General features: G+C 54.5%; 2 protein-coding genes across 2 annotated transcripts; both read left to right on the forward strand.

The window, feature by feature from the left end:
• Positions 1–9,073: 9,073 nt before the first annotated feature.
• IL3 (interleukin 3) lies at positions 9,074–11,232 on the forward strand. The gene is made up of 5 exons (XM_002815855.3): positions 9,074–9,287; positions 9,386–9,427; positions 10,722–10,811; positions 10,936–10,977; positions 11,081–11,232. The coding sequence occupies exons 1-5, from the start codon at positions 9,126–9,128 to the stop codon at positions 11,201–11,203; spliced, it is 459 nt and encodes a 152-aa protein (XP_002815901.1). The 5' UTR covers positions 9,074–9,125; the 3' UTR covers positions 11,204–11,232.
• A 10,958-nt stretch (positions 11,233–22,190) lies between these two features.
• Positions 22,191–24,576, forward strand: CSF2 (colony stimulating factor 2). Its single transcript, XM_002815856.3, has 4 exons — positions 22,191–22,384; positions 22,487–22,528; positions 23,216–23,341; positions 24,155–24,576. The coding sequence occupies exons 1-4, from the start codon at positions 22,226–22,228 to the stop codon at positions 24,260–24,262; spliced, it is 435 nt and encodes a 144-aa protein (XP_002815902.1). The 5' UTR covers positions 22,191–22,225; the 3' UTR covers positions 24,263–24,576.
• Positions 24,577–26,356: the final 1,780 nt, after the last annotated feature.

The raw sequence follows: 26,356 nt of genomic DNA on the forward strand, positions 1-26,356 counted from the left end.
TAGGGGATGGGAAACCCTATGTCCTTTCTCCTCCGCACGGTGGGAGGGTAGAAGGCTCTAGGGTCCTCTGTCTGAACAGTTTCTTCCTGGCTCAGAGGCACATGGTTGGGTACCGCTTGTCTTTTCCAGGGCAGTCGGTAAAATCCTATCTAGCATCCCGTTAAAACTGTCACCCAACACTGAGGGGGCAGTTTAGAACAGGCAGATGGCTCTAGTGGATAGTTAACTAGTAAGGAGGCAACACTGCAGTTGCCTGGTGTCTGTAGTTGGCGTCTTTTAGATGGAGACTGACGGCAGGGTTTTAGAGTATAGAAATGGGGGCAGGGAGCAGTGGCTCACGCCTATAATCCCCGCGCTTTGGGAGGTCGAGGCGGGTGGATCACTTGAGGTCAGGAGTTTGAGACCAGCCTGGCCAACATGGTGAAACCCCATCTCTACTAAAAATAAAAAATTAGCCAGGCGTGGTGGCACGCACCTGTAGTCCCAGCTACTCGGGAGGCTGAGGCACAAGAATCACTTGAACCCGGGAGGCAGAGGTTGCAGTGAGCCGAGATTGTGCAACTGGACTCCAGCCTGGGCAACAAGAGTGAGACTCCGTCTCAAAAAAAAAAAAAAAAAAAAAAAGAAAAGAAAAAAGAAAGTGGGGGCATGTTTCATCTTACATGGTACGGGTCGCATGCTTCTTATCCTTGCGATAGTTCCCCAAGGGATAGTTCCAAGGAGGTGGAGGAGGGCAGGAGGGGAGAGAGAGAATCAAAGTCTTAAATAGGGGTGAGGGAGTTTTGGTGGGGCAGGGATCACGAAATAAAAAAGACCCATTGTTCCCTGGACTGGAAGGAGCCCTAGGAATCCTCAGTGGGGATTTCCATAGGAAGAACTGGCTTGTTCGTCTCCTGGGTCCTGGTCCCAGGAAACCAACCGTAAATCAGTGGAGGGCCAACAGCAGAGGTGACGTGAGCAGAGAGGTGTCCAGAAAGGCTGCTCTGACAACTGGGAGACATGCAGTGGCAGAACCCGGGCCTGAGAGCTGTGGTGAGAACCAAGGTGGCCAGGCCTGGACCAGGATGGGGGAGTCAATGGGAGGGATGAGAAGCAGATGGCGCAGAGAGGCCTTCAGAGGCTCGTGTGGGCCGTGGGGAGAGGAGCGAGTAGGTGGAGCGGGAGTGATGGGGGTGACTGAGCCAGGGAGAACAAGCAGGGTTTGGGTGGGCCCACTCAGGGCATAAGCTAGGGAAATACCAGGAAAATCCCCAAAGACAGAGTCCTGAGAGGAATCCAAGCTGTGGCATGAAAGAAATTAACTATGGAGTGTGGAAATTGCAACCCAGACTCAAGTCAAATGGAGAAGCCTTCTAGAAATGCAGCACTGCTGACAAAGGGACCCTCTACAAAGTGCTCACTTTCCCAGAGGAGGAGGAACTTTCTGAAATCTGACAGAGAAATGTAGATGCTCTCGTACGCGCTCTGTGCTCTGCTCAGAGGCTCCTAAGAGGGTTCCCTTATTAAAATAAAATAATTTCACAACAAAGTGAATAACAGTTAAGTAATCTGCAACATAAATACACATGATTGTCAGTATCCCTGAGATGAAAACTGAGCGGCTCATTCCAGAGCTAAACTTTCAACCGCTGACGTCTGTAACAAGGAGTGGAGTATTCATGGGATATCAAGAAGGAATATTGGTGACCCAGGACCTGAGCCCAGCTCTCAGGCCTGGGAGTTCAACAGCCTGAACAAAGGCATGAGAGATTTGGTTGGTAGCAAGAGCCCAACATCACCCAGGGTTCTCGGGAAGCTATTCAACAAGTTATTAAAATTGCTTTCTTTGATGTGCAGCCGCTGTTTTTCCCTTGAAGAAACCAGAACATTGGGTCAGGTGTAGAGAAGGTGGAAGGGTCGTGGCAGGTACCTTGCTCAGCCTGGGGCAGTGGGCATCCCAGCCCGGGTGGCAGCTTCCCTGAGATGTGGGTGTGGAGATGGGCAAGCTTTGCAGGAGTTCCTGTGGGCCAGAGACAAAAGAGGCCAGTCAGCTTCTGGAAGCCAAAAAGAGCAGGAGAGCCCTTTGAAAAGACTGAGAATGTCCTGGGTGGTGGCTCTGGCCCAGCTCTGGAGGGGCTGCTGGCAGTGGAAAGGGGAAGAACCTGGGGGGTGGAGGTGGAGTGGAAATGCTGCTCCTGTTTGGGAAAGGGCAGGACAAGGGCAGGCACTCTGACCCGGTACAGGCTCTTCTGGGAACACAGAGACTCCAGTGACAGAGGGATGCTCCCCAGCCTCACACACCTCAATCATCTTTGGATTGTTCCACATGGATAAAGAAGATGAGGTTTCAAGAGCTTTGAGGTGTTCAGTAAGGCAGCCAGGTTAGACTTCAGAAAGGTGGTGTTCTACAGGGGCCAAGTGTGTGGTACGGCCAGGAAGGGCTGTCCTCGTGGCCTTGTTTGCCATTCCCCTGCCTCCTTTCTGGGGTGGCCTTCACTAGTTCCCCCATCACCTCCCCCAGCTCTGTCCTGCCCAGGCCCCAGGAGGAACCCAGCTGCTTTAGGGGCACAGCAGCCAAGCGGGTCACAGCACAGTCTGAGACAGGCCGGAAAGGCAGGGACCATCATGCTTCCTGGCTCCAGGTGCACTGGGCAAGGGCCTGGGGTATAGGGGCACTTTCTGAACCAGCTTCCAGGATGCAAAAAGAAGGAGGCCAGCTGTGCCAATGTGAATATTACAACTCCCACACTTGGCGAAGAACATCTACCACACACATCCTCCATGAGGCAAAGAATAGGCTGGTGGACGCATCTGCAGTGAAGATGCCAGATAAAGGCTGACTGAGGTGTGACCCTGCAGGTGCGCCTCACCCAAATGTGCCCAAGCCCAGAGCAGTGACCAGCAATACAATGGCAGTGATGACTGGTAGGGAGGGCAGTGGGACTTCGGGGCTGTGTGCTCACCTCAGGATCCATTGCTCCTGGATCTCACCTTTCTGCAGGGGACCAGCAAGAACCCACGAGTGCCTGGCCTGGGGCTGAGCGGAGCTGTTCCTACCCTGTGCCCATCTGGCACCAGCTACTCATAGAGGGCGTGCTCAGGTGCCACTGGATTTCAAGGATGATGTTCAAGAAGTTGTCTTTAGTCTGGATTCTAATGGCCATTGTGGGTAGGGGCTTTTGGAGGCTGAGGGGAAGAAGGATGAGGAGGAGGGAGAGGCAAAACGGTCTCCACATATCTGTACTGCTCGGAGGTACTGTGGTCTTCCCTAACCTGTGTGGATCTGAAGTGGCCTGGCCCACATCCTCTGTAAAGGCCCAGCATGGGGGAGGGCGGTGCAGGAGATTCAGGGGGTGTGGGGGTTGCGGGGATGATGAGGTTTAGGGAGAAGCCCCAGATGGACTGATACTCTTTTCTGATATGGAACCTCCACGACAAACACATCAACTTATTCATCATTTTCTGTAAAGAAAAGATCAGTAAGGCTGGAAAAAATGTAAAAGGTTTCTCCTCACGTCACCAAGGAAGATAAGACAGAGTGGGCCCGGCTGAGAGGCAGCCTGGCTCTGAGCTCACCTGGGCCTGTCTGTGTCCCTGCCTAGCTAGCATCTAGTCCTGCCCTTCCCTGGACAGCTCTGACCTGCAGCTGCCCACCCAGGCCGGCCCTTCCCCTCTCTCCCTGGGAGGCAGACAAGACTTCGCATGGCAACATCATCCACACAACTAACACTCCATGTGAAGTCTCCCCCACTTAAGAGAGCATTTCCTGAGGGCCTGGACTGCCAGGTTCTTAGCATTTATGCCCCAACCTTGTCACCTCACAGTTTGGGGCAGCTTCTTTGAGAACGGGGAGCTCTTGGTTTTGTCTGCAATAGATATGATAAATGCAATAGGAATGCATCTTCCAAAGCTTTGTATTCCAGGTGGGTAACAAGAGAGTGACAGACACTGAAAGCCCATAACTTATTAATAACAATAGGAACGATATGGCCACCCCAGGTACCCAGATATTGGAGCCCTGGATTGAGGCCAACAGATGGAGCACCTGCAGCCCCAAACCCAGCGCTCCCTAGGGAGCACTTCTTCTGTGGCATGCCTGGCTCCAGATCATCCTTTAGGTCATAGCTGTCCTTTCCTCCTGTCTTCTCTGATAGTGCAGGCTGGATGAGGCTGCCCCATTTCTGGGCTTCTGCCTCCCACAGGCATATCATTCTAAATGGGGATTCTCCAACTGTCTTCTCTATTAGACTGGGCCTGGGATGCGGGGGTCTGCTCTGCACCGACAGGGCCCCAAGGAAGCCATGTCCCTGCAGCAGGGGATAGAAAGGCGAGAGTGCACAGGTGGAGGCTGTGTAGGTCTTGGGGATGGAGTGCAGAGCCAGGTTGGGACAGGAGGCCAGGGCTCTCCAGCTGGGCTCCCTCTGTGGCTTTTTCCTGAGCTCTCTGCTCAGATGAGCAGGGGAAATCTGACGGCACTGCTTGGCTGGCCAAGAACCCTGAGCTGCCTTCTGTGGTGACAAAACCAGGCGATATCATCAGGGCCACCAGCGGAAATACAACTGAGGTCATGGGCAGACTAAATCTGACACTTGTGATGCCATGGAGAGGGTGGCGGAGGAGCTCGTCACAGTGACTGAGGCCCAGGTTCTTGCCTGTGGCGGGTACCCCAGAAAATTCCACTAGGCCTGTGGGGGTGAGTGATGGGAAGAGGGAGGCATGTACCTCTGGTTGGACTGGACCCTGAGGACCAGGACTTCCAACACTGTGGCCCACTCTGTAGGGATGGGGTCAGGCCCACAGGGATCCATTAGATAGGGGTCCAGAGACCCCTGCTGAAACCTCCAGGGCTTTGGCAGACCCCGAGCTGCAGTCTTGGGCTGGCTCTCCTGTCCGGGCCCTGGCACAGCCTCCCTCCTGCCTGCCCCAGGGGTGGGCACGTGTGCTCATTTCCCTTCTTGATAGCAATCAGCCCAGCCCACAAAGGAGGGTTCCCCTAAGCTGGGCTGGGTTGACGCAAAGGCCTGGGGTGGAATCACCATCTTACAGGGGACCAGGTCTCTCCCCAAGGGCTGGCAGGACTGTGGCCTCTGGAGGAGGGAAGTGGTGCCTATGATTTTGCATGAAGCTCCTATAGAGTCAAGGCGAACCTCGAAGGAGACCCTCAGGATGACCCAGGCTATGCCTCGGTCCAAGGGCTCACAGAAGCGCTGTGGTGGCCAACTACCCAGATATCCTTGGCAGCCCCTTCTGAACGAGGTTTGCTTTTAGGAACATGTCCCTCCATTCCTCCCTGGTTCATCGAACAGCAGCAGGTGTTGGGCTGCAGTCACTGGGCCTCTCCGGGGTCCGGGGCTGCACCACCTCCTGCCTCCTTTGCTCTGCCCGGCTGGCCTCCCTGCCCATCCCAGCCTCCTCCCATGGCCCCACACCCTGCCTCTGGGACCTTCCATTCCATATTCTTGCCTACCAAGGCCCTGGGTCCTCCCAACCTCCTTGCCTTCTGACCCCAGGCTGCCAGCCCCTCAAGGTCACCTCCAGGTAGTCACAGCTCAAGCCACAAAACCTCACCACCCTTATTGCCTCTAGCCCCACCTCAGGGGCTGACTTGACCTCTATTTCACAGAGAACACAGAAGCCATTGTCCCCTCCCACCACAAACCTGTGGGCCAACCGGGCCCACCCCACTGCACCTACCCCACCAGATGGACTGGGCCACCCAGGCAGCCTTTCCCTGAGCTCTCTGCGAGGAGCCCGTGACAGCTGATGGTGGGGCACTGCCTGTGCTGGCCGGCCAGCCATCTCACCCACTCCCGGCTCACCTCCTTCAGAGAGGAAGGAGCTCAGACTTCTGTGTGGAAGGTGCGTCTCTGACCCTGTGACTTCTCTGGCTGCCCCATCCCACTCTTCCCTTCAAAATAAAACTTCAAAGAATCTTCTACCCTCTGTCTCACTGTCACTCGCTTCTCAGCCCACTGCCAGAGGCTTTGCCCCACCATACACTGAAACTACTCCGCCAGAGGCCTCAGGGATCTCCCCGTCAGTAATCGGAGTGGTTATATCTCATCCTCACCCTGCTGTCCCCTCCTGCCACGTGGCATCATCCCTTAAGGCCGTCATTGTCCGATGCTGCCCAGGGGGTGCTCAGCCTCTGGGTTGGACTGTTCTGCTTATCTCAGTCCCAGTGATGTCACTTCCTAGCTACAGCAGCTCAGCTTCTGAGACTCAGTTTCTTCATCTGGAAAATTGGGCTAATAACAGCACCTGCCTCACAGTTCATCATGAGGATTAACAAGTTCAGCCATGAAAAGAACTTAGTTCCCCACGCTTCACAAGTGCCACTCAATAGAAGTCAGCTGTGAGAGTGCTTCTCTTCACCCAGTCCTCTCCACCCCATAAGAACCTATCTAGTTCAGCTTCCCACCACCTGTCTTCCAGAGGACTCCCAATATCCCCTCACTGGCCACCCTGCTGCCTTGACCTTTCTCATCCATTCCCCCACAGCAGGTGCACCTGAGCTTCACCACGTCTCCCCTGGTTGAAAACCCCACAAGTCCTCCAATGCTCCCAGCATGAAGCCTCAACCTCTTTTGCCTTTAATAAACTATGTGTATATATATAATTTTTTTGGAGAGATGGTCTCACTCCAACGCGCAGGCTGGAGTGCAGTGGCACAATCACAGCTCACTGCAGCCTCGACCTCCCAGGCTCAGGTGGTCCTCCCACATCAGCCTCCCAAATAGCTGGGACCACAGGTGTGCACCACCACGCCTGACTAATTTTTTGTATTTCTGTAGAGATGAGGTTTCGCCAAATTGCTCAGGCTGGTATATAATCATTTTTAAAACGAGACAAACATTACAAATGTCAAGATTTACAATACTACTATTCAGGATTTTGTGTGCGTGTGTGGTTACAACACAAAGTCTCGACTTTTAAAGAAACAAAAAAAATACAGGAATGTTTTGTCTCCACAGCTTTAAATTCATTGAACTTTAAAATTCCCTAGAAAAGCCCACTTACATTAAAAAAAATACAGCTTTTCTCTATAAGGAATCACATTATTTGTGCACAAGTCCCCAAAACGTTTATATAGACAGTAACACCAAGGTACAGTTGAGTATGCAAGGAACAAACTCTGGGCCCGTGGGGCAAGAGGGGACCCTACCGGAGCTAAGATTGCTGAGGTAGTTAGATCAGAGCCCCTCAGATGTCACTGAATCACCGAGGATCTTGTCAAAATGCACTTTTTGATTCAGAAAGTCTGGGCTGGGGCCTGAGGGTTGGCGCCGCTAACAAGCTCCCAGGCAGGGCTGACCTGCAGGTCTGGGAACACAGGAAGGGTAGAAGACTTGAAATCTGTCTCCCCACAAGTCTGAGCTGCTAGTGGAGGTTACCATGTCTGTTTTATTCACAGCAAGTGCTTTGTAGATGTCTGTTGAATGAATTGTGCCTACCGAGTACGCAAGCTGGTCCTAAGGCTCCCCTGTGTTGTGTTGAGTTGTGCCTGTTAGACTCCACTCCGGGTCCAGAACCTAGGGCTCCTCCTGGTCCAGGGCCCAGCCTGGGGCTGAGCCAGGAGTGCATATCAGCTACAGAAATTATCCTCACAGCATGGCCTTGAGTCACAGCCTCTTCACCTGCCTCCCCACAGCCACATCCTGGTCCTTGTCTTCACCTGATCTGCTTATGCTCAGAAGCCCAAAGCACCCAAATTCCGCTGCCTCAGCATAACCTCCTATCCGCCATCCCCCACACCGATCACAACACACTGCACCACGACCCAGACCCTGGCCTTTCCTTACTGCTCTCCTCTCCCTCCCACCCAGGGCCAGTCATCTTGAAGAAGTCTTCCACACGCCCCTGTCACACTCATCCCTTTACCAAAAGCCCCTACCCCATGGGGTGGGTCAGGCAGGCCCCAAGACAGGCCCGTATCAGGAGGACCCCTCTTCTCTCAGGGGCTGCCCTCTGGGATAACCACCCCCGCCCTTCTGGGTTTCCTGCTTCCTATCTGGCTGCAGCTTCTGAGGTCCCTTGTGGATTTCCCCATGGTCTGTCCCCACTCGCATCCCCTCTCTGCAAACCTTGCCTACTGGGCCTGCACCTGGCAAATCCATGCTCAGCACAGACGGGGATCAAGACCTCTCAGTACAACTGTCTCCTGCCAATCCGTGCCCCAGCAGCCTGAGGCCCAGTCTGAAACCAGGGAGTTGCTCTCCTTTCTCCTCTCCTCCCTTGACCTCGCCCCTCAGACCATGCCAATTCTAACTCCTAAACCTCCCAGGCCAGCCCCTCCCCCAGCTCCCAGTGACAGTGTCCTCCAGAGCTCCTGTCCTCAGGTACCTGAGCTCAGCTCTTGGTGCTACCAGAGGGACTGCCAGGGGCTGCAGCCAGGCCTCCTGCAGGGGCTGAGTCCCACAACGCAGGGAACAGCCATGCCACTGCTAGCAGACCAGTAAGAGAATGGCCACCTGGGGCCTGAGGGCCCTCGGCCACCCATCAGAAACAAAGTGTCGAGGACAAGCTGCCCGAAGCCCATGGGACAAACCACTGGGGACTGGAACACCAGTAATTCTGTATTGGGAGGGGGCACCAAGAGATGTACTTCTCAGAGCCTGAGGCTGCACGTGGATGTTTAGCAGCGTGACCGGCTACCAGACAAACTCTCATCTGTTCCAGTGGCCTCCTGGCCACCCACCAGGACCAAGCAGGGCGGGCAGCAGAGGGCCAGGGTAGTCCAGGTGATGGCAGATGAGATCCCACTGGGCAGGAGGCCTGAGTGAGCTGAGTCAGGCTTCCCCTTCCTGCCACAGGGGTCCTCTCACCTGCTGCCAGGCTTCCCATCTCTCATCCTCCTTGACAAGATGAAGTGATACCCTTTAAGTAATCTTTTTTCTTGTTTCACTGATCTTGAGTACTAGAAAGTCATGGATGAATAATTACGTCTGTGGTTTTCTATGGAGGTTCCATGTCAGATAAAGATCCTTCCGATGCCTGCCCCACACCACCACCAACCCTCCCCGCCCCGCCTTGCCCGGGGTTGTGGGCACCGTGCTGCTGCATATATAAGGCAGGAGGCTGTTGCCAACTCTTCAGAGCCCCACGAAGGACCAGAACAAGACACAGTGCCTCCTGCCGATCCAAATATGAGCTGCCTGCCCGTCCTGCTCCTGCTCCAACTCCTGGTCAGCCCCGGACTCCAAGCTCCCATGACCCAGACAACTTCCTTGAAGACAAGCTGGGTTAACTGCTCTAACATGATTGATGAAATTATAACACACTTAAAGCAGCCACCTTTGCCTTTGCTGGTGAGTAGCTGGGATAAGACTGGCCTGCAGCAGGGAGGGGTGGTGGCTGCCTCAGGCCAACAGGCCTCATGGGCCTTTCTCTCCCTTCACCCCCACAGGACTTCAACAACCTCAATGGGGAAGACCAAGACATTCTGATGGTAAGAGCTCAGCCCGTGGATCCCAATCCACTTCCTGCCTGGGTGACTTCAGCAAAGTCATTCCATCTTACCTAGCCTTGCTTTCTTCATCTGTAAAATAGGGTTAATAGCGCCTATCTCAGTGGGATTGTTATGACAATCAAATGGCAGTGTGCATGTTCTGGCCCAGCATCTGGCACTTAAGAGTTCAATACATGGCCACGGCCATGGCTATAATAATGAAAATGACTTTTAAATTAGAAAATGAAAAGGCAGTTCTAGGTGAGGAATACCAAGGGCCTTAAAGTCAGTTTTTGGTAGGGCAGACTCTGGACTGACAGACATAAATTTCCCCCTCAGATGTGCCAGCTTCTTTTTCCCTTAAAAAATTGAGTTTGTGTTTTCACCCTCATTGGCTGTGGCATTATCATTTACAGTTATTTTTCATGGTTCCAGTTGGTTGCAGTGGTTCTGTCTCACCTTTGCATGACATTTCTTGGGTCAAACAAGAAGTGGAAGCCTTTGCTGAGTTCCTGGGCCATCTGTGTTTGGGGCACTCACAGCTCACATGCTGCACCCATTTCCATGCTGGGGTCTCTGTGATTTTCTTCTTGATTTCTAGGAGACTTTAATTCAGTCAGGGCATGAACACTGTTATCAGCCTCTGAGCTACAAATACTTCCCTTGGAAAACCCCGTCTTTTGTAGAGCTTCTTTTTGGAGATATTTTTTCCCCCAAGTGCAGAAAGATCCACCTAGGTACCCCCTCCCCACCCTTTTTTTTTTTTTTTGAGACAGAGTCTCACTCTGTTGCCCAGGCTGGAGTGCAGTGGCACGATCTCAGCTCATGGCTACCTCTGCCTCCTGAGTTCAAGCGATTCTCCTGTCTCAGCCTCCCGAGTAGCTAGGATTACAGGCATGCACCACCACTCCCATTTGTGTATTTTTGGTAGAGACGGGGTTTCACCATATTGGTCAGGCTGGTCTTGAACTCAACCTCAGGTTATCTGCCTGCCTCGGCCTCCCAAAGTGCTGGGATTACAGGCTTGAGCCACCGCGCCCAGCCTACCTAGGCCCTTTATGTAGCTCACATGGAGCCAGAGACTGGGGGCTTGAGGAAACCAGGTCCTGCCTGCCACTCACTTCTAGGCCTGTGCCCTTGGGCAGGGACCCACCTGAGGCAAGAACGGGACTGGGAGGGAACCCGAGGATGTCCCCAACAGTGGGCTTGGGAAACTGTGGGGGTGACTTCCACCTGCTTGTGGGAGGGATACTCTGTAACCTTTCCCGCTTAAGTGTATTCTCTGCCCCGTTAGGAAAATAACCTCCGAAGGCCAAACCTGGAGGCATTCAACAAGGCTGTCAAGAGTTTACAGAACGCATCAGCAATCGAGAGCATTCTTAAGGTATGTGAAGCTGTTGAGGGTTTGGTATCCCTGTGTTGGCCCTGCCCTGCCTCTGAGGAGGACAGCAGGGCCCACTCCCTTTCCAAGGGAATCTCTGACCATCTGCTTTGGTCTCTTTCCACAGAATCTCCCGCCATGCCTGCCCATGGCCACGGCCGCACCCATGGTAAGCTGTCCCCCAAGATGCCCCTGTCATGGCTTGCTCCTCAGCTAGTCATCACCATTACAGCCTGAACTCACCTAATGCCACCTTCTTGGTTTCTTTATAGCGACATCCAATCCGTATCAAGGACGGTGACTGGAATGAATTCCGGAGGAAACTGACGTTCTATCTGAAAACCCTTGAGAATGCACAGGCTCAACAGATGACTTTGAGCGTCGAGATCTCTTGAGTCCAACGTCCAGCTCGTTCTCTGGGCCTTCTTACCACAGAGCCTCGGGACATCAAAAAAACAGCGGAACTTCTGAAACTTCTGGGTCATCTCTCACACAGTCCAGGACCAGAAGCATTTCACCTTTTCCTGCGGCATCAGATGAATTGTTAATTATCTAATTTCTGAAATGTGCAGCTCCCATTTGACCTTGTGCGGTTGTGTTCTCATTTTTATCCCATTGAGACTATTTATTTATGTATTTATTTATTTATTTATTGCCTTCTGGAGTGTGAAGTGTATTTATTTTAGCAGAGGAGCCATGTCCTGCTGCTTCTGCAAAAAACTCAGAGTGGGGTGGGGAGCACATTCATTTGTACCTCGAGTTTTAAGCTGGTTCCTAGGGATGTGTGAGAATAAACAAGACTCTGAACAACTGCTTTGTTCCCAGTGTCTCAATTTGACTCGGGACTTAGTGACCATTTTAGGGGAGACTGGTGTGCCACGAATCTTGGGTGGCTTGATCCTGCCACGTGGATGCTGTCTGGGTGAGCTTGTTCTCACACTGTCCTCCTGCCACCCCCATTTCCAGAAATGTGATGATGATAACTCTAGCAATCTTGAATATCCACAGAACTGCTACCAGGTACCAGGAGCCGTTCTGAGCATTTTACCTGTGCTATCTAACTTATTCCTCACCCCAACCAAGAGTATGTTTTCTCCGTTTCATGGGAAACTGAAGTTCAGCGTGGTTGAGCAACTGCCTAAGCTGATAGTGGCCCAGCTGGGGCTTGAATTCAGGTCCCCGGGGTCTGGAGCACGCTAATCCTGTGGCATGTCTCTCCCTAGTGGTCCTTCCAGAAACTGCAGCCGCCGCCCCTGCTCCTCCCAGTGCCAACGCCAGGGATCAACATCCCCTGACCCCCTCAATGCAGCAGGTTCTGCTGACACAGGCCACCCAATTCTTGATTTCATTCCTTTAAAACCCTCCAAGCCTGGAGTCTCCACCCCTGCCTAAGCCCCCAGCCTCTCCTGCCTGATGATTTAGCAGCCACCCTGTAGGCCTCCTGGCCAGCCCTGGAACTCACACCCTGACGATCTGCGCTCTACTAGGGAGCCAGATGGAGTTTTAGAAAATGCAAATCTGACCATGTGGATCTGTACTGAATCCCCCAGTCCTCGGGGTCTTCTGGACCTCGTCCACATCCTTAGGGCAACGTATAAGGCTCGCCTCCACCTGTTGCTTTTATTTCCCCCATGGCTACCACCTAATCAAAGCTCCAGCCAACAGGAGTGCTGGGACTTCCTAGACAGGCTTCCATGAAGCCTCTCTTCATGCCCCGGAGCTTCTATCCACATTGTCACCTCAGTCTGGCATGCCCTTCCTTGGCATGATGAGTTCCTATTCCATGGACCAACTCAAACTCTACCCACCTCTGGACTGTCCACACCATCCCAGGATGGGGCCCTCCTCCAAAATAGGTGGGTACACAGGGACCCACTGGAGGGACAGCCATTGTGGCCCAGAGGTGGTGCAGACCAGCCTGGAGGCAGAAGGCAGGAGGCTGGGACATCCCGAGTGTGGCTTCAGTCTGCCGCCTGGCCCTTTAGCCCTGAGTGCCCCCCTCTAACTCCCCTGCACACCACCCTGTGGCCCTCCTCAGTCTGCTGGTGGAAGGAGGGGCAGAGGGGCCTTCCTCTGTCACCACGTAAGCAGCAATAGCATCCTCTCTGATTCCTCCCAAGTCCCAGAAAAGGATCAGAGGCTGACACCAGGTGCAGGGGTCCTGTCCCCCTTTTTCCTCTTTTCCACCTTGATCCATCCCTCCCTTGAGGTTATGAATAAGGAACAGCCTGGCTGCTTGAATGTGACTGGAGATGATGGAAGATTTATCTGCTACAGGCTCAGAACTCTATTTCCCTAAATTCTTCCCCCTAAAAAATCGTCATGTTTCCACAGAAGAACTCTCTTCTCCCCCTCCCCCCACCTTTCCCCAGCCTGGCTCACTGAGGGCATTGCGCGGGGACCAGGGGATGTTACTTGGACTTAGCCTGGGAGGAGATACAGAGGATGCTGCTGCAGTTTCTGGATTGACCACTAGAGGGAGGTGTGTGCCACTGGTCTCAGGGCACACCAGGTGTCCTGGAGGAGCCAGGCCTGAGAGGGTAGGGTGAGAGGTCTGACTCTGGACTCGGTTTCCCAAGTCTCCTGCACACCCAGCCCCCCCAGCCCTCACTTTCCCTCCCTCTCACACGTGACAGCTGGTCCTGTTTTCATCCTGGGCTGAGGCAGCATTTGTGCCCCAGCCCCATGTTCCCAGATGAGACGCTGCTTGCCACCTTCTCTTCACACCCTGGAGAGTGGGTCAGCAGCCGTCTCCTCTGCTGGTCCTGTGTTATGACTGATGCCTGCAAGAGGCAGGGTTAGTGGTTGGATCAGACACAGACCTGGTGCACGAGGCCAGTCGGCAGGACCTGTGGCTGGTGGAGGGTAGCAGGTGGAGGTGACATGCTGGAGAGGGCAGTGGGTGGACCTTTTCAGATGCGCTGGGGGCTCCTTGCTGACCTTCTGGAATAGTATAGATTGCAGCTTAAAGCCAGACTGGGGCCAGAACCAAGTGGCAGTCAGTTCCTGGACAGGTTGGGGGAATTTCTACATGCTTTAGACAGAAGGTTTATGTTCCCTCCAAATTTGTATGTTAAAATTGAATCCCCACTGTGATGGTATTAGGATGTGGAGCCTGTCCTTTGGGCCAGGTCTATGTGTCCAGATGGCACCAGGGGGCAGCATCGCCCCATTATAAATCCCAGAACCACCAGAGAAGGCCCAAGTTCCTGCCTTCCCACATCCCAGGTGTCAGACGCTCAGGGGGAAGGTGGATCACAGCTCTCAGCCAGGAATTTTATTTTTCACTTAAAAACTATTGTTGGAGTAAGACTCCATCTCAAAAAAAGAATACTATTGTTTTTCATTGGAGGGGAAAATGGGAAAGTGTATATACTCTTTACTGAAAAACTTAGAAATGCAGAAAAATCGAACAAAGGGAAAATTGACAGAAAGGCAAGTGCCTAAGGAGGGCAGAACTCAGAAGGCACAACAAGCCTTACCCCTTGACAGGAATCCTCCCACTCCAGGAAGGGGCTCTGTTCCCCCTGCCCTGGCCTCAAGCCCCCATTTGACTCAGTGGAGCAACTGCTCTGAGGACCCTCCACGGCTCCCCCAGGCTGGGGCGGGCATAGGTAAGACACTGGGACAGGCCTTTCGGGCCTCCTGGCCTTGTGCAGTTGGCCCAGCACAGTGTGGTGGGGGTCATTACAGACAGCACAGGACCGAAGGACGGGCGTGGACCTCATCGGAGGCACTGCCTATGGGTGGCACAGAAGGGGCCTGAGAGAGAAGTTCATCCAGCAGAGAAGGGTGGGAAAGGCACAGGGAAGGAAGGAGGCAGATGCCCTGGGGGAGGAGGGCATGGAGGTCGAGAAGACAAGGTAAGCGGAGGCACAGGAGAGTCTAAGCAGTGGAGAGGCCAGAGTGTGGCTGGGTGCCAAGTGTCCAAGGTGAAGGCTGTGCCCTGGGTCACTGCTTTTGCCCCTGGAGCCCAGCCAGCCTGGGCCCCAGGCACCTCTGGGTCTTAGCTAGTTTCTTCTCCCCATTCCTCCCTCTCTGATCCCAGGCCAGCCCAGCCCGGCCTGGCTACTGTGGAGACAGTAAGACTGGATGACCGTGGCCTGAGAAAGGGTGGGTGGAGGGAGGCAGAAGGACAGGATGGAGCCATGGCTGACACTGTGTGTTTAACACCAACAGGAAAGAGCAAGGGCAGAGGGAGAGAGGTGCTGGAGGAAATAGGGGGTGGTCCAGCAGAGGGGAATCCCTGGACCCAGGAAGATGGGGGACCCATGGTGGGAGAGAGGGAGAGGAGGCAGAGGTGGTATGGACCAGGGGTCGGGGCTAGGGGCCCAACTTTCCCCCTTGAAAGCCTCAGGTCAAGCTCAACGAGGTGGATCAGCAAAGTTGCTGCTGCCCTTCTGGACCGAGAAGGGACTCGAAGAATCCCCACAATGACCCAGGCACCCACGTTGTGATTATCCCCATTACATAGACAGAGACTGAGGCAGAAAAATGAAGGTTATTTGAATCCAGAGCCTCTGAATCCTTAAGCAACAGTGGTTCACTAATGCCCACCGAGGCCCAGGAATTCTTTAAGTCTGACTCTGGACGTGCCTGGGGTCCCCCTTGACTGGATCCAAGCCTCCCGTGTTAACTTCTGCCTTACAACCTCCTGGTTCCAGCCCCACAGTGAGCAGCGCAGCATTAGCGCCTCAGCTCCACGCTTCTCACCTGGCCACTCTCATACTGCCCAGTAAATGCCTCTACACGTCCATCTGTCCTGTCCTCCTACCCAGCACCCCTCTCCACAACCAACACACACATTGGGGGCTTAGATCCAGGGAGGTGGTCCTCTGTGCTCCTCTTTGTCTCTGTCCCCATGCCTTAAGGAACTTCTGAGAGAGACCCTGGCTCCCAGCTGTCCCCTGCCATGGCTGGTTGTCAAGGCCTCCTCCAGCTCCCACTCAGGCTCCCCAAAGACCCCAAGCTCAACTCCACCTCCAGCCATGGCTCATGAGTGACCCCTTCCCTTTCCCCTCCATGAGCCCTCCCTGCCCTGTGGGGTCCATGGACTCCTTCTGGTGTGAGGCCTCCTTCCCTCCTCTTCAGACTCATGAGCCCTTGACCCAGGGGGCTCCCGGGACCTGCTTCGGCAGAGACTTGCCTGGGGCCTGCACTTGGAGACTCAGCCCTTTCCTGGAGGGAAAGTGGGCTGTGCTGGAGACCAGCGGGCAGCAAGGACAGCAGGCTGTGGGGATGGCGTGTGTGCCCTGAGAGGGGCCAAGTCAGGGTGTCAGGGAGGGAGGACAGCTGCGGGGAGGCAACAGAGGGCAGCGGGCGCCGGAGCGAAGGCCAAGCAGCAGAGCAGGGGTCTCCTTCCCTGCCTCCCTTCGTGAGCACCGGCTGCGCACGTGCTCTGTGTCCTGATCCCATGGGCCCGGCCGAGGCCCTCCTGAGCATGAGGAATAAAAACACTGGGCAGTCGCCACTACCATTCAGAGAGCCTTGAATCAGGGAGGATGCCCCATGCAGTGGGTCTGTGATCAACATGACTCCCCTGCTCTCCCAGGCTGATGGCCAGACTCAAAAGCTGCCCCTCGCAGCCCTGGACCACCTCCTCCCCACCAGGACAAGTGGAAAGACTGAGGAGGATGGTTCCCTGTCCTGGTGTTCCAAGCTGGCTCTTTCTGGAAAATCTGTATGGCTCAGCCACTTTGCCATCAGTCAAGCTCGAGCACCAGGATGCAGGTGGCGTTTGCCTCCTGGGGCTGGGGTGGGGAGGCTTTAGGGCCCTGGGGAGGGATCTACCCAGGCCCACTTCCCATGAGGGAAACCTAAATTTACACTCACCTCCAGGGCATGAGAAGGCTGGGAGGCTGGTGCAGACCCTGGTAACCATTCCCCTCTCTTTGATGGACATGGAGACTGAGGCTAGATGGAGGCACCTAGCAAGCCAAAACAGAAAACCAAAACAGAAACACCTTCCCGTGCAGATATCCAGTGCATCTCCCAACAGCCTGCAAAAGTAGTGCTGCATGCCCTGTGGGGTGAGCCAGCTGGGGCTCAGAAGGGGCAGGCCACAGGCCAAGGACATGCAGCGAGCTGTGCCTGCCCAAACAGGGCCTCAGGGAAAGTCTGAGGGACCCGTGAGGGATCCAGAACTGTCTCGGAGGAGGCTCATTCCAGAACCACTCGTCATGCTGAGAGCAGAAAGCCCACATCTGCCACCTCAATTCTGACCCATCAGTTCCAGGGGGATGCAGGTGCACGAGCTGGGCAAGGGCCTGGGACTTCCACCCGGCATCTTCACCCAGACTCTAGCTCCAGACATAGAGGGCAGGAACGGATGCCCGCAGGACTTCAGAAATTATACAGGCTTCTGGTCTCATGATTTCTCCTGCTTTTGATTTTTAATGCACCTCCTGATGGCTCTTCCCAAGAGAGCACACATAGGCAGTGGCCCCTCTGGGTGCCTGATGATCCTCCCAGCCAGAGATGAGGCTCAGAGCAGAGACTCAGGAGCAGGGAATGCATTTCCGGCCCTAGAGGGAGTACACCAGGCGAGTAGTAGACACAGGTCGGGAAGGGCGCTGTGGTGGGCAGGCCTGGCACACCCATGGAGTGTTGGTGTCCACAAGGACTCCTCTGCCTGAGTGATGTGCATAGTGGAGTCGCCAGATCCTGAGGGAAAACGAGGAAGCCCCAAGAACAAAGAAGCAAACAAGGAGGTCTCATTGTCCTTGGCCATCCTCAAAAGTTGACACCCCGCCACTACTTCCTGCCTGGCTCACTCTCCACAGCCCCTCTGGTGTCAGGAGCCTCCTCTTTACCAGTGACTTCCAAATGCCCTGACTTCTGGACCCACATGACCACAACTGACTGAGTCTTCCTGGAGGTCCCCTGGCCTCTCAAACTTGCCATTCCAGTGCAGCATGGGCTGACCTCTCAAACCTCTCTGTGACCTTGTGTCTCCCCCATCACAGCAAATGGTCTCCATGTCTCTGCCTATGAGTGTGGGCCTTGTGCTCCCTGTCCCCCACCCCAAGGGACCACCAGAAGTGAGCTCTCTGAGTGCAAGGGGCCTGTGAGGTTCGTACTCTGCAGCAGACCCTCCCGGAAGCTTGGCTGAATAGATGCAGAGACCACACATGGTTGAGGGTTAATCACCCTCAGATCCTCCCAGGCCAGTCAAGACTCCCCAGTGCCAGGAACCCAGGAATACCAAGAGGCCAAACTGGAACTAGAGCTTGGCGACAGCAGCTTCCCTTTTTGAGGTGTACATTTGGGGACCGAGACAGAGGGGATGCAGGTGGGGACAGACTGGGGCTGAAACTGCAGAAGCCAGAAATGTTGCTTCATATGTCTGGTGTGGCCTGGAGTGACAAGAGAAAGACACACCACTCATGGTGCCATGCGGTACTAGGATCTCCTGTCGGTGATGCAGGACCCGGGAGCCCTGACTCAGGTGGAGGCCAGACTCCCTACCTCACCATGTGTGTCCAGTAAGGTGCCCTCTGGGGCTAGGGCTGGGCAAGGGGCAGCTGTCCCTGGAAACTCCAGCAGGCCTCACTCCTCTGCCCAGTTTGGGCTTCAGAAATCTCCCCTAGCACTGGGCAGAGGAGAAATTGAAGGATTGTCTCTTCCCTGGGAGGATCTCCCACAAAGTTTCCTGGGGCAGGCAACAGTTTCCTCTGTGAGGCAGTGGCCATTGACCCATTGTATAGATGCAGGGGTTGAAGCTCAGGGAGGAGGGACTTTCCTATGCTTCAGGGATCGGTGGTGGCTAGGTAAGGGCAAGAGCCCAAGCCTGGGGCATAGAGACGCCTGGATGGCAGGATCTGCTGGGGAAACTCTGCCTTCAGCCCAGACTTCCCTGGGGTAGTCACAGGCCACTCCAGCCTACCTGCCAACACCTGGCAGGCATCTCTCTTTACAGCTGCCTTGAGGGGACAAGCACGCTGGGTCCAACCCCTGCTGGTCCAGCCAGGTGACCAGCATTTCCCAACTTCCTGACCCCAAGACAATAGAAAACGCTAGGATAGCAGGAACGGATATGGGTTCAAATTCTGGCTCTGCGGTCACTGATTGTGTGGACTGGGCTGACCACTGGTCTCCCAGATCTCATGTCCCCAGAGATAACAAGGACCCTCACCAAGGGTTGGACAGGTCAGAGAAGGATCAGATCAGCCCCAAAGCCTGTGCGGGGGTGCCATGGGACCGAAAGGACTTTGAGGCCCATTTCCTTCCCCTTGTGATAACGTCTCTCGTGATAAGGATCCTGGAGTGACTCAAGCCCCCATTTCCTACAGAGCCTGTGGGGTGGACACGCATAGGAAACTCCTTCCAGAGGGTTTTCTCCTGTCTCTGTAGGAAGGGGGGCCCCAGAGGGGTCATACCGCCCATCGTGGTCCCCGCCTCTGCCCTGCCACAGCCCCATCGGAGCCCCTGAGTCAGCATGGCTGGCTATCTGTTGACACTGTTTAAAATACGGTGCAATCTAGGAATGCCTGCCTGTGTCACGGCCTCAGCCCTGATGTCATCTTTCCATGAGAAAGATGTGTGGCTGCCCACAAACCTCATCACCAAACCCATGGATCTGTGTCCTGTATGTGCTGACTTGGGCACCTGCAGGCCACCACTGCCGAAATGGATTTCTCATTATGACTCTTGCTTTCCTCCTTTCCTTCCCTCCTAGGCCCTTGGCCACTGGCCTGTTACTTGCCCATCTGTTATGTCCCAGCCCTTAAACACAGCTTTGCTGGCCCTCAGCTCTTCTTCCTGAATAACTTCCGTGGCCTCAGCTACCACAGACATGTACCGCTGCCAGATCTGTCTCCTGTACATGCAGACTCTGAAACTCCAAAACTTCCCGTGGGCCTCGCGCTCTGAAGACCTGCTCCTTTGTCCCCTGGGGCCTCACCTTAGCCACGTGGACAGTAATTCTAACTCCTCTTACTCACATTCAAAGCACACTGTGGTGGGGAGGGGGTGAGTAGACTAATCTTGCTCCTCCATGGATGGGGTTAAAAAGTCCTTGGAGGCAGGACCCTGACCGTTTTTGTCATCCTTATATCCCTTTTCCCTGCTGGGAACCTAGTAGGTGCTCAAAAAATAATGAATGACTGAGTGACTTCACTACAGCACCAAGTCCTGTTGAGATTCTACCTCCTCAGTCCCTCTGGAGTCTGCCTGCTGTTCCTTATACCCATTCCTAAAACCCTAGGGCTCCCTGTGCCCAGAACATTCTCCCCTATCCTCTCCTGCCCCTCTCCTTCCAACCCAACGTGCCCACCTGACTTCTAGCCTTTCAGCCTGGGCTTGCAGGAAGGATCTCTAGTGAAGCTCTCTGGTCCCCTTAGATCCCCAAGCTAGAGAAAGTGGCTCTCTGGGATCCCTCAGCTCTGGACTTCCCCCTGCCGAGTCAAGGTCACACCATGGGAGGGTCCATTGCAGTCTGTTTCCTACCAGACTGAGAGCCTCAAGGGCCAAATGTGAGGGCCAGTGGGAGGGTCCCATTCACCTTCTCCCCAGAACAGGTCCTGGTGTGGATTGGAAAGACTTGTTGACTGACTGTCTGAGCTATGACAACTCATTTCTAGGAGGAAAGTGACCTTCTCTCCCAGATGGGTCATACAGGCTCTCTGCCTCCCTGGCCATCAGCTGAACCACTGTGTATGGCTCCCTTCCCTGCCCTCCAGCCTCCAGGGTGCTATCCAACACATGTGATATCTACGTGTAGTATCCATGTCCTCATCTCTCCCCCGAGAGCTCCCTGGAAAGACCTGAGCCAAGGCCTTGCAAAAAAGGTAGAGGAAGGGCCAGGGCCTGGACATTTCATGTTCCCACCCCAGCCTGGCCACCTAGGAGTGTTCTACGTGGGCTCAGATGAATGGGGCTGGCCTCACAGTGGGGTCTGGAGGACTAAGGTTTGGCTTCTCTATGCAAGGTCAGAAAAACTCCCACAGTACAGGGAAACTGGCCAGGGCTGCAGACTCAGACCACAGTGCTAAAGCCATGAATTCCACCTGCTCTCTGAAGGCTCGCCAACCTGAGTCTAGCAGAATGTTCTCACTTGTGTCCAACCCCACCGGTTTAGGCTGAATCAGCCTCTTGGGCCCAGAGGCACTGCACCTGGGGTAGGGAGCTTCTCCAGTATCAGGGTCACCTTCAGAGGCCTGGAGCCTTTCATAAAGCAGGTAAGAGGACTCAATAGATGCAGCTGCATGGAAAACATCCTCCCCTCCACCATGCACCTATATGTACAGACACAACCAATCACAGCAGCACACATACACCCAGAAATGGGCACGTGTGGGCCCACACCCCTTTAGCTATGAAACCCAGGCACGGGGCAGCTTGAGCCAGATACCTTGTGCAAACACAAACTCGTGCTGTCTTCTCTGAACTCCATTGTGAAAATCAAACACTTGTCAGTCCCTCAAGAGCCTTTAGATTTCCTACTTCCACAGAAAGCCCTCTGGAGTTGGGGGATGCTGGGGTTATGTAGGAAATTAAGCCTAGAGGGCCTTGCTGGGGAAGCCATTGTCCCTGTACTTGAGATGGGTGCAGCCACAGCCCTGGAGCCAGCCTGAAGCTCCTGGTGCCTTCTGGGGGCTACATATAGGAGTGTAGTGCCCACCTCAGAGAGGCAAACCTGCTCTGCAGAGGGAATCAAGGTTCACATAACCAGAGAGAGGAGTCACTCAGCAAGGTGGCTCCAGAGCCAAGAGTCAGACTCTGAGTCCTGACTTGACCCAGCCCCACCCCCTCTGAAGCTTGCTGAGAGTGGCTGCAGTCTCGCTGCTGGATGTGCACATGGTGGTCATTCCCTCTGCTCACAGGGGCAGGGGTCCCCCCTTACTGGACTGAGGTTGCCAGCTGCTCCAGGTCCTGGGTGGGAGCCCATGTGAACCGTCAGTGGGGCAGGTCTGTGAGAGCTCCCCTCACACTCCAGTCTCTCACAGTGGCCAGAGAAGAGGAAAGCTGGAGTCAGAATGAGGCACCAGGGCGGGCACAGCCTGTCCAAAGGCCCCTGGGATTACAGGCAGGATGGGGAGCCCTACCTAAGTGTCTCCCACGCCCCACCCCAGCCATTCCGGGCCAGGAAGTCCAAACTGTGCCCCTCAGAGGGAGGGGGCAGCCTCAGGCCCATTCAGACTGCCCAGGGAGGGCTGGAGAGCCCTCAGGAAGGCGGGCGGGTGGGCTGTCGGTTCTTGGAAAGGTTCATTAATGAAAACCCCCAAGCCTGACCACCTAGGGAAAAGGCTCACCGTTCCCATGTGTGGCTGATAAGGGCCAGGAGATTCCACAGTTCAGGTAGTTCCCCCGCCTCCCTGGCGTTTTGTGGTCACCATTAATCATTTCCTCTGTGTATTTAAGAGCTCTTTTGCCAGTGAGCCCAGTACACAGAGAGAAAGGCTAAAGTTCTCTGGAGGATGTGGCTGCAGAGCCTGCTGCTCTTGGGCACTGTGGCCTGCAGCATCTCTGCACCCGCCCGCTCGCTCAGCCCCAGCACGCAGCCCTGGGAGCATGTGAATGCCATCCAGGAGGCCCGGCGTCTCCTGAACCTGAGTAAAGACACTGCTGCTGAGATGGTAAGTGAGAGAGAGAGTGTGGGCCCGTGCCTAGGCCACCCAGCTGGCCCCAGACTGGCCACGCCTGTCAGCTTGATAACATGACATTTTCCTTTTCTACAGAATGAAACAGTAGAAGTCGTCTCAGAAATGTTTGACCTCCAGGTAAGATGCTTCTCTCTGACATAGCTTTCCAGAAGCCCCTGCCCTGGGGTGGAAGTGGGGACTCCATTTTAGATGGTACCTCACAGGGTTGTCCACTTTCTCTCCAGTCAGCTGGCTGCAGGAGGAAGGGGTAGCAACTGGGTGCTCAAGAGGCTGCTGGCCGTGCCCCTATGGCAGTCACATGAGCTCCTTTATCAGCTGAGTAGCCATAGGCAGACCTAGCATTCAACGGCCAGGAGTCACCAGGGGACGGGTGGTAAAGTGGGGGTCACTTCATGAGACAGGAGCTGTGGGTCTGGGGCGCTCACTGTGCCCTGAGACCAAGTCCTGTTGAGACAGTGCTGACTACAGAGAGGCACAGAGGGGTTTCAGGAACAACCCTTGCCCACCCAGCAGGTCCAGGTGAGGCCCCACCCCCCTCTCCCTGAATGATGGGGTGAGAGTCCCCTCCTTCCCTAAGGCTGGGCTCCTCTCCAGGTGCCGCTGAGGGTGGCCTGGGCTGGGCAGTGAGAAGGGTAGGCTCGTGCCTGCCATGGACAGGGCAGGGTCTATGACTGGACCCAGCCTGTGCCCCTCCCAAGCCCTACTCCTGGGGGCTGGGAACAGCAGCAGAAAGGAGTGGTAGAGAGTTCCTGTACCACTGTGGGCACTTGGCCACTGCTCACCGAGGAACGACATTTTCCACAGGAGCCGACCTGCCTACAGACCCGCCTGGAGCTGTACAAGCAGGGCCTGCGGGGCAGCCTCACCAAGCTCAAGGGCCCCTTGACCATGATGGCCAGCCACTACAAGCAGCACTGCCCTCCAACCCCGGTGAGTGTCTACGGCAGGGCCTCCAGCAGGAATGTCTTAATCTAGGGGGTGGGGTCGACATGGGGAGAGATCTATGGCTGTGGGTGTTCAGGACCCCAGGGGGTTTCCGTGCCAACAGTTATGTAATGATTAGCCCTCCAGAGAGGAAGCAGACGGCCCATTTCATCCCAAGGAGTCAGAGCCACGGAGCGCTGAAGCCCACAGTGCTCCCCAGCAGGAGCTGCTCCTATCCTGGTCATTATTGTCATTATGGTTAATGAGGTCAGAGGTGAGGCAAACCCAAGGAAACTTGGGGCCTGCCCAAGACCCAGAGGAAGTGCCCAGGCCCAAGTGCCACCTCCTGGCAGGACTTTCCTCTGGCCCCACATGGGGCTTGATCCTTGAATTGCAGAGGATCAAGGAAGGGAGGCTACTTGGAATGGACAAGGACCTCAGGCACTCCTTCCTGCGGGAAGGGAGCAAAGTCTGTGGCCTTGACTCCACTCCTTCTGGGTGCCCAGAAACGACCTCAGCCCAGCTGCCTGGCTCTGCCCTGGGACCAAAAAGGCAGGCGTTTGACTGCCCAGAAGGCCAACCTTAGGCTGGCACTTAAGTCAGGCCCTTGACTCTGGCTGCCACTGGCAGAGCTACGTACTCCTTGGGGAACACGTGGGTGGCAGCAGCGTCACCTGACCCAGGTCAGTGGGTGTGTCCTGGAGTGGGCCTCCTGGCCTCTGTGTTCTAAGAGGCAGTAGAGAAACATGCTGGTGCTTCCTTCCCCCATGTTACCCACTTGCCTGGACTCAAGTGTTTTTTATTTTTCTTTTTTTAAAGGAAACTTCCTGTGCAACCCAGATTATCACCTTTGAAAGTTTCAAAGAGAACCTGAAGGACTTTCTGCTTGTCATCCCCTTTGACTGCTGGGAGCCAGTCCAAGAGTGAGACTGGCCGGATGAGGCTGGCCAAGCCGGGGAGCTGCTCTCTCATGAAACAAGAGCTAGAAACTCAGGGTGGTCATCTTGGAGGGACCGAGGGGTGCGCCAGAGCCACAGTGGGAGTGGCCCGGACCTGCCCTGGGCCACACTGACCCTCACACAGGCATGGCAGAAGAATGGGAATATTTTATACGGACAGAAATCAGTAATATTTATATATTTATATTTTTCAAATATTTATTTATTTATTTATTTAAGTTCATACTCCATATTTATTCAAGATGTTTTACCGTAATAATTATTATTAAAAATATGCTCCTACTTGTCCAGTGTTCTAGTTTGTTTTCGACCATGAGCAAATGCCAGTGGTACCTGCCTTCCCACGAGGCAGGGAAGGGAGGAAACGGGGAGGTGGAGAGGGGGCAGAGGCCTGCCAGGGGTTGGGCACTATCCGAGGGCCAACACTGTCAGAGCAGAGGGGAGGTGAGAGCCGGGCATAGGTGTGGAATTCTGCACACCTGGACAGGTTTCCCGGGATGCTCCAGGGCTCCCACCCCAGAGAATGGCTCTCAAGTTCACCTGGAAGTCCAAGTGACCAGCCCAGGGAACTCTTATCCCAGAGAAGGGCATCACCCTCCCTGGGGAGGCCTGGGGGTTGGCTGGTCACTGGCTGAACAGGCCCACCCTGGCATCAGGCAAAACACCTGCCCTGTAGAGGCCTTGGCCCCTGTGCCCCACGCCCTGCCCCTCACGCTTTGGGATTCAACCACTCCGAAAGTAAACAGCAAATAGACCAACTGTTCAGGGGAAAACAAATCAAACCACAGGGGTCACAGTGCAACTTATTTACCAAACTTGCCCCAAAATGGGTGATCTTAATCTCTGAGAGTCAGAATGTAAGGTCATAATTTGTTGGTACGTGGCTGTAGTGCCGCATTTTTCTGAATTGGTTTTTATTTTTACATGAAATTTTGAATCTAATCAGGCACTTTCCCCTAAAACTCATGGCCTGCAGGCTAAAGACAAAGTAGGCCTCCTCCTTCTCCTTACTTTGACAGCTGGGCTCAAGGCCTTGTTCCTGAACCTGTTCCCTCATCTCCTTCCAGGACTATGAGGAAGTGGATGTGCCCCAAGTCTTAGGTGGGCAGCAGGGCCAGCTTCTCCTTGACAGGTGGGCCTGGGGAAGCTGGCTCGTGGCAGCTTTAGCCCCTGCCTGGCACTGTCTGCAGTCATGCGCCCACCATCCCTCTTGCTCTCTCTGCTTCAGTCAGCACCTGCAGACGGCGCCGGGCCTGGCCAGAGACCCACTCAATGCTCATGCAGAAAGACCGTGACTTCAGGTGTGATTACAAATAAGAAGTCAGGGTGAGTGCTCAGGATGAAGCCTGAGTGTCAGCACAGGCAAGAATCCATGAAGTGTGCTGTGGTTGTTGAAAATGCATGAAAATCACATCTTGCCCAGCTATAAGGTCCTCTCTGCCTTCTGCGTAAGCCAGTGATGACTGATAAGAGGTTTAGCACTTCCTTAGACTCACATATATAAGTACCCCTCTCCACAGAAATGCTGCCAAGCCCAGGGCTTGGACCAGCTTGGAGTCACCTTCAAGTAATACCATGCACCTGTACGTGCTCCTGGCTCCTGTGCTCTGGGGGTCAGAAAGCCATTCTTCCCAATGAAAGTAGCCACGATATCTCCCCACGAAAATCACACAGCAATCTGTGCTGAGATTCAGAAAGAACTCTCGGCTGACAATAACACATACAAGGTAAGTCTGGGTCTCCATCAAACGTTATTTTGCTCTTAGTGCCCCTTTGTGCTCCTGACCAATTTCTCTGGCTTCCAGGGTTCCTTCAATAGGCCCCAGAAAACCAGTGAGGTAAGAAATAGCTACCCCAGGACCTTTCACACCACATTTGAACAGGGAGAGAGAGATCTCACCAGTCAGTGCCCAGGGAAGAGATAACAACAAGGGATAGTGGAGTGAGAAATCTGGGAGAAAGCTCAGAGTGTGGGGATGGAACCTCCAGCTCAGTCAGCAGGTAAGCCTCCCAACCAAGTGCAGCCCTGAGCCCAGGGAGACACCAGATGCCCAATGCCTCC

The sequence above is a fragment of the Pongo abelii genome, chromosome 4 (genome assembly GCF_028885655.2).
Source record: "Pongo abelii isolate AG06213 chromosome 4, NHGRI_mPonAbe1-v2.0_pri, whole genome shotgun sequence".
In the NCBI taxonomy this organism is placed as follows: Eukaryota; Metazoa; Chordata; class Mammalia; order Primates; family Hominidae; genus Pongo; species Pongo abelii.

Excerpts from the sequence above, each read along its gene's own strand:
- CSF2 (XM_002815856.3), top strand. The coding sequence starts at position 22,226 with ATGTGGCTGCAGAGCCTGCTGCTCTTGGGCACTGTGGCCTGCAGCATC. Across the intron at positions 22,385-22,486 it reads AAGACACTGCTGCTGAGATG|AATGAAACAGTAGAAGTCGT; the intron begins GTAAGTGAGAGA and ends CCTTTTCTACAG. Across the intron at positions 22,529-23,215 it reads CAGAAATGTTTGACCTCCAG|GAGCCGACCTGCCTACAGAC; the intron begins GTAAGATGCTTC and ends CATTTTCCACAG.
- IL3 (XM_002815855.3), top strand. The coding sequence starts at position 9,126 with ATGAGCTGCCTGCCCGTCCTGCTCCTGCTCCAACTCCTGGTCAGCCCC. Across the intron at positions 9,428-10,721 it reads AAGACCAAGACATTCTGATG|GAAAATAACCTCCGAAGGCC; the intron begins GTAAGAGCTCAG and ends CTGCCCCGTTAG. Across the intron at positions 10,812-10,935 it reads CAATCGAGAGCATTCTTAAG|AATCTCCCGCCATGCCTGCC; the intron begins GTATGTGAAGCT and ends CTCTTTCCACAG.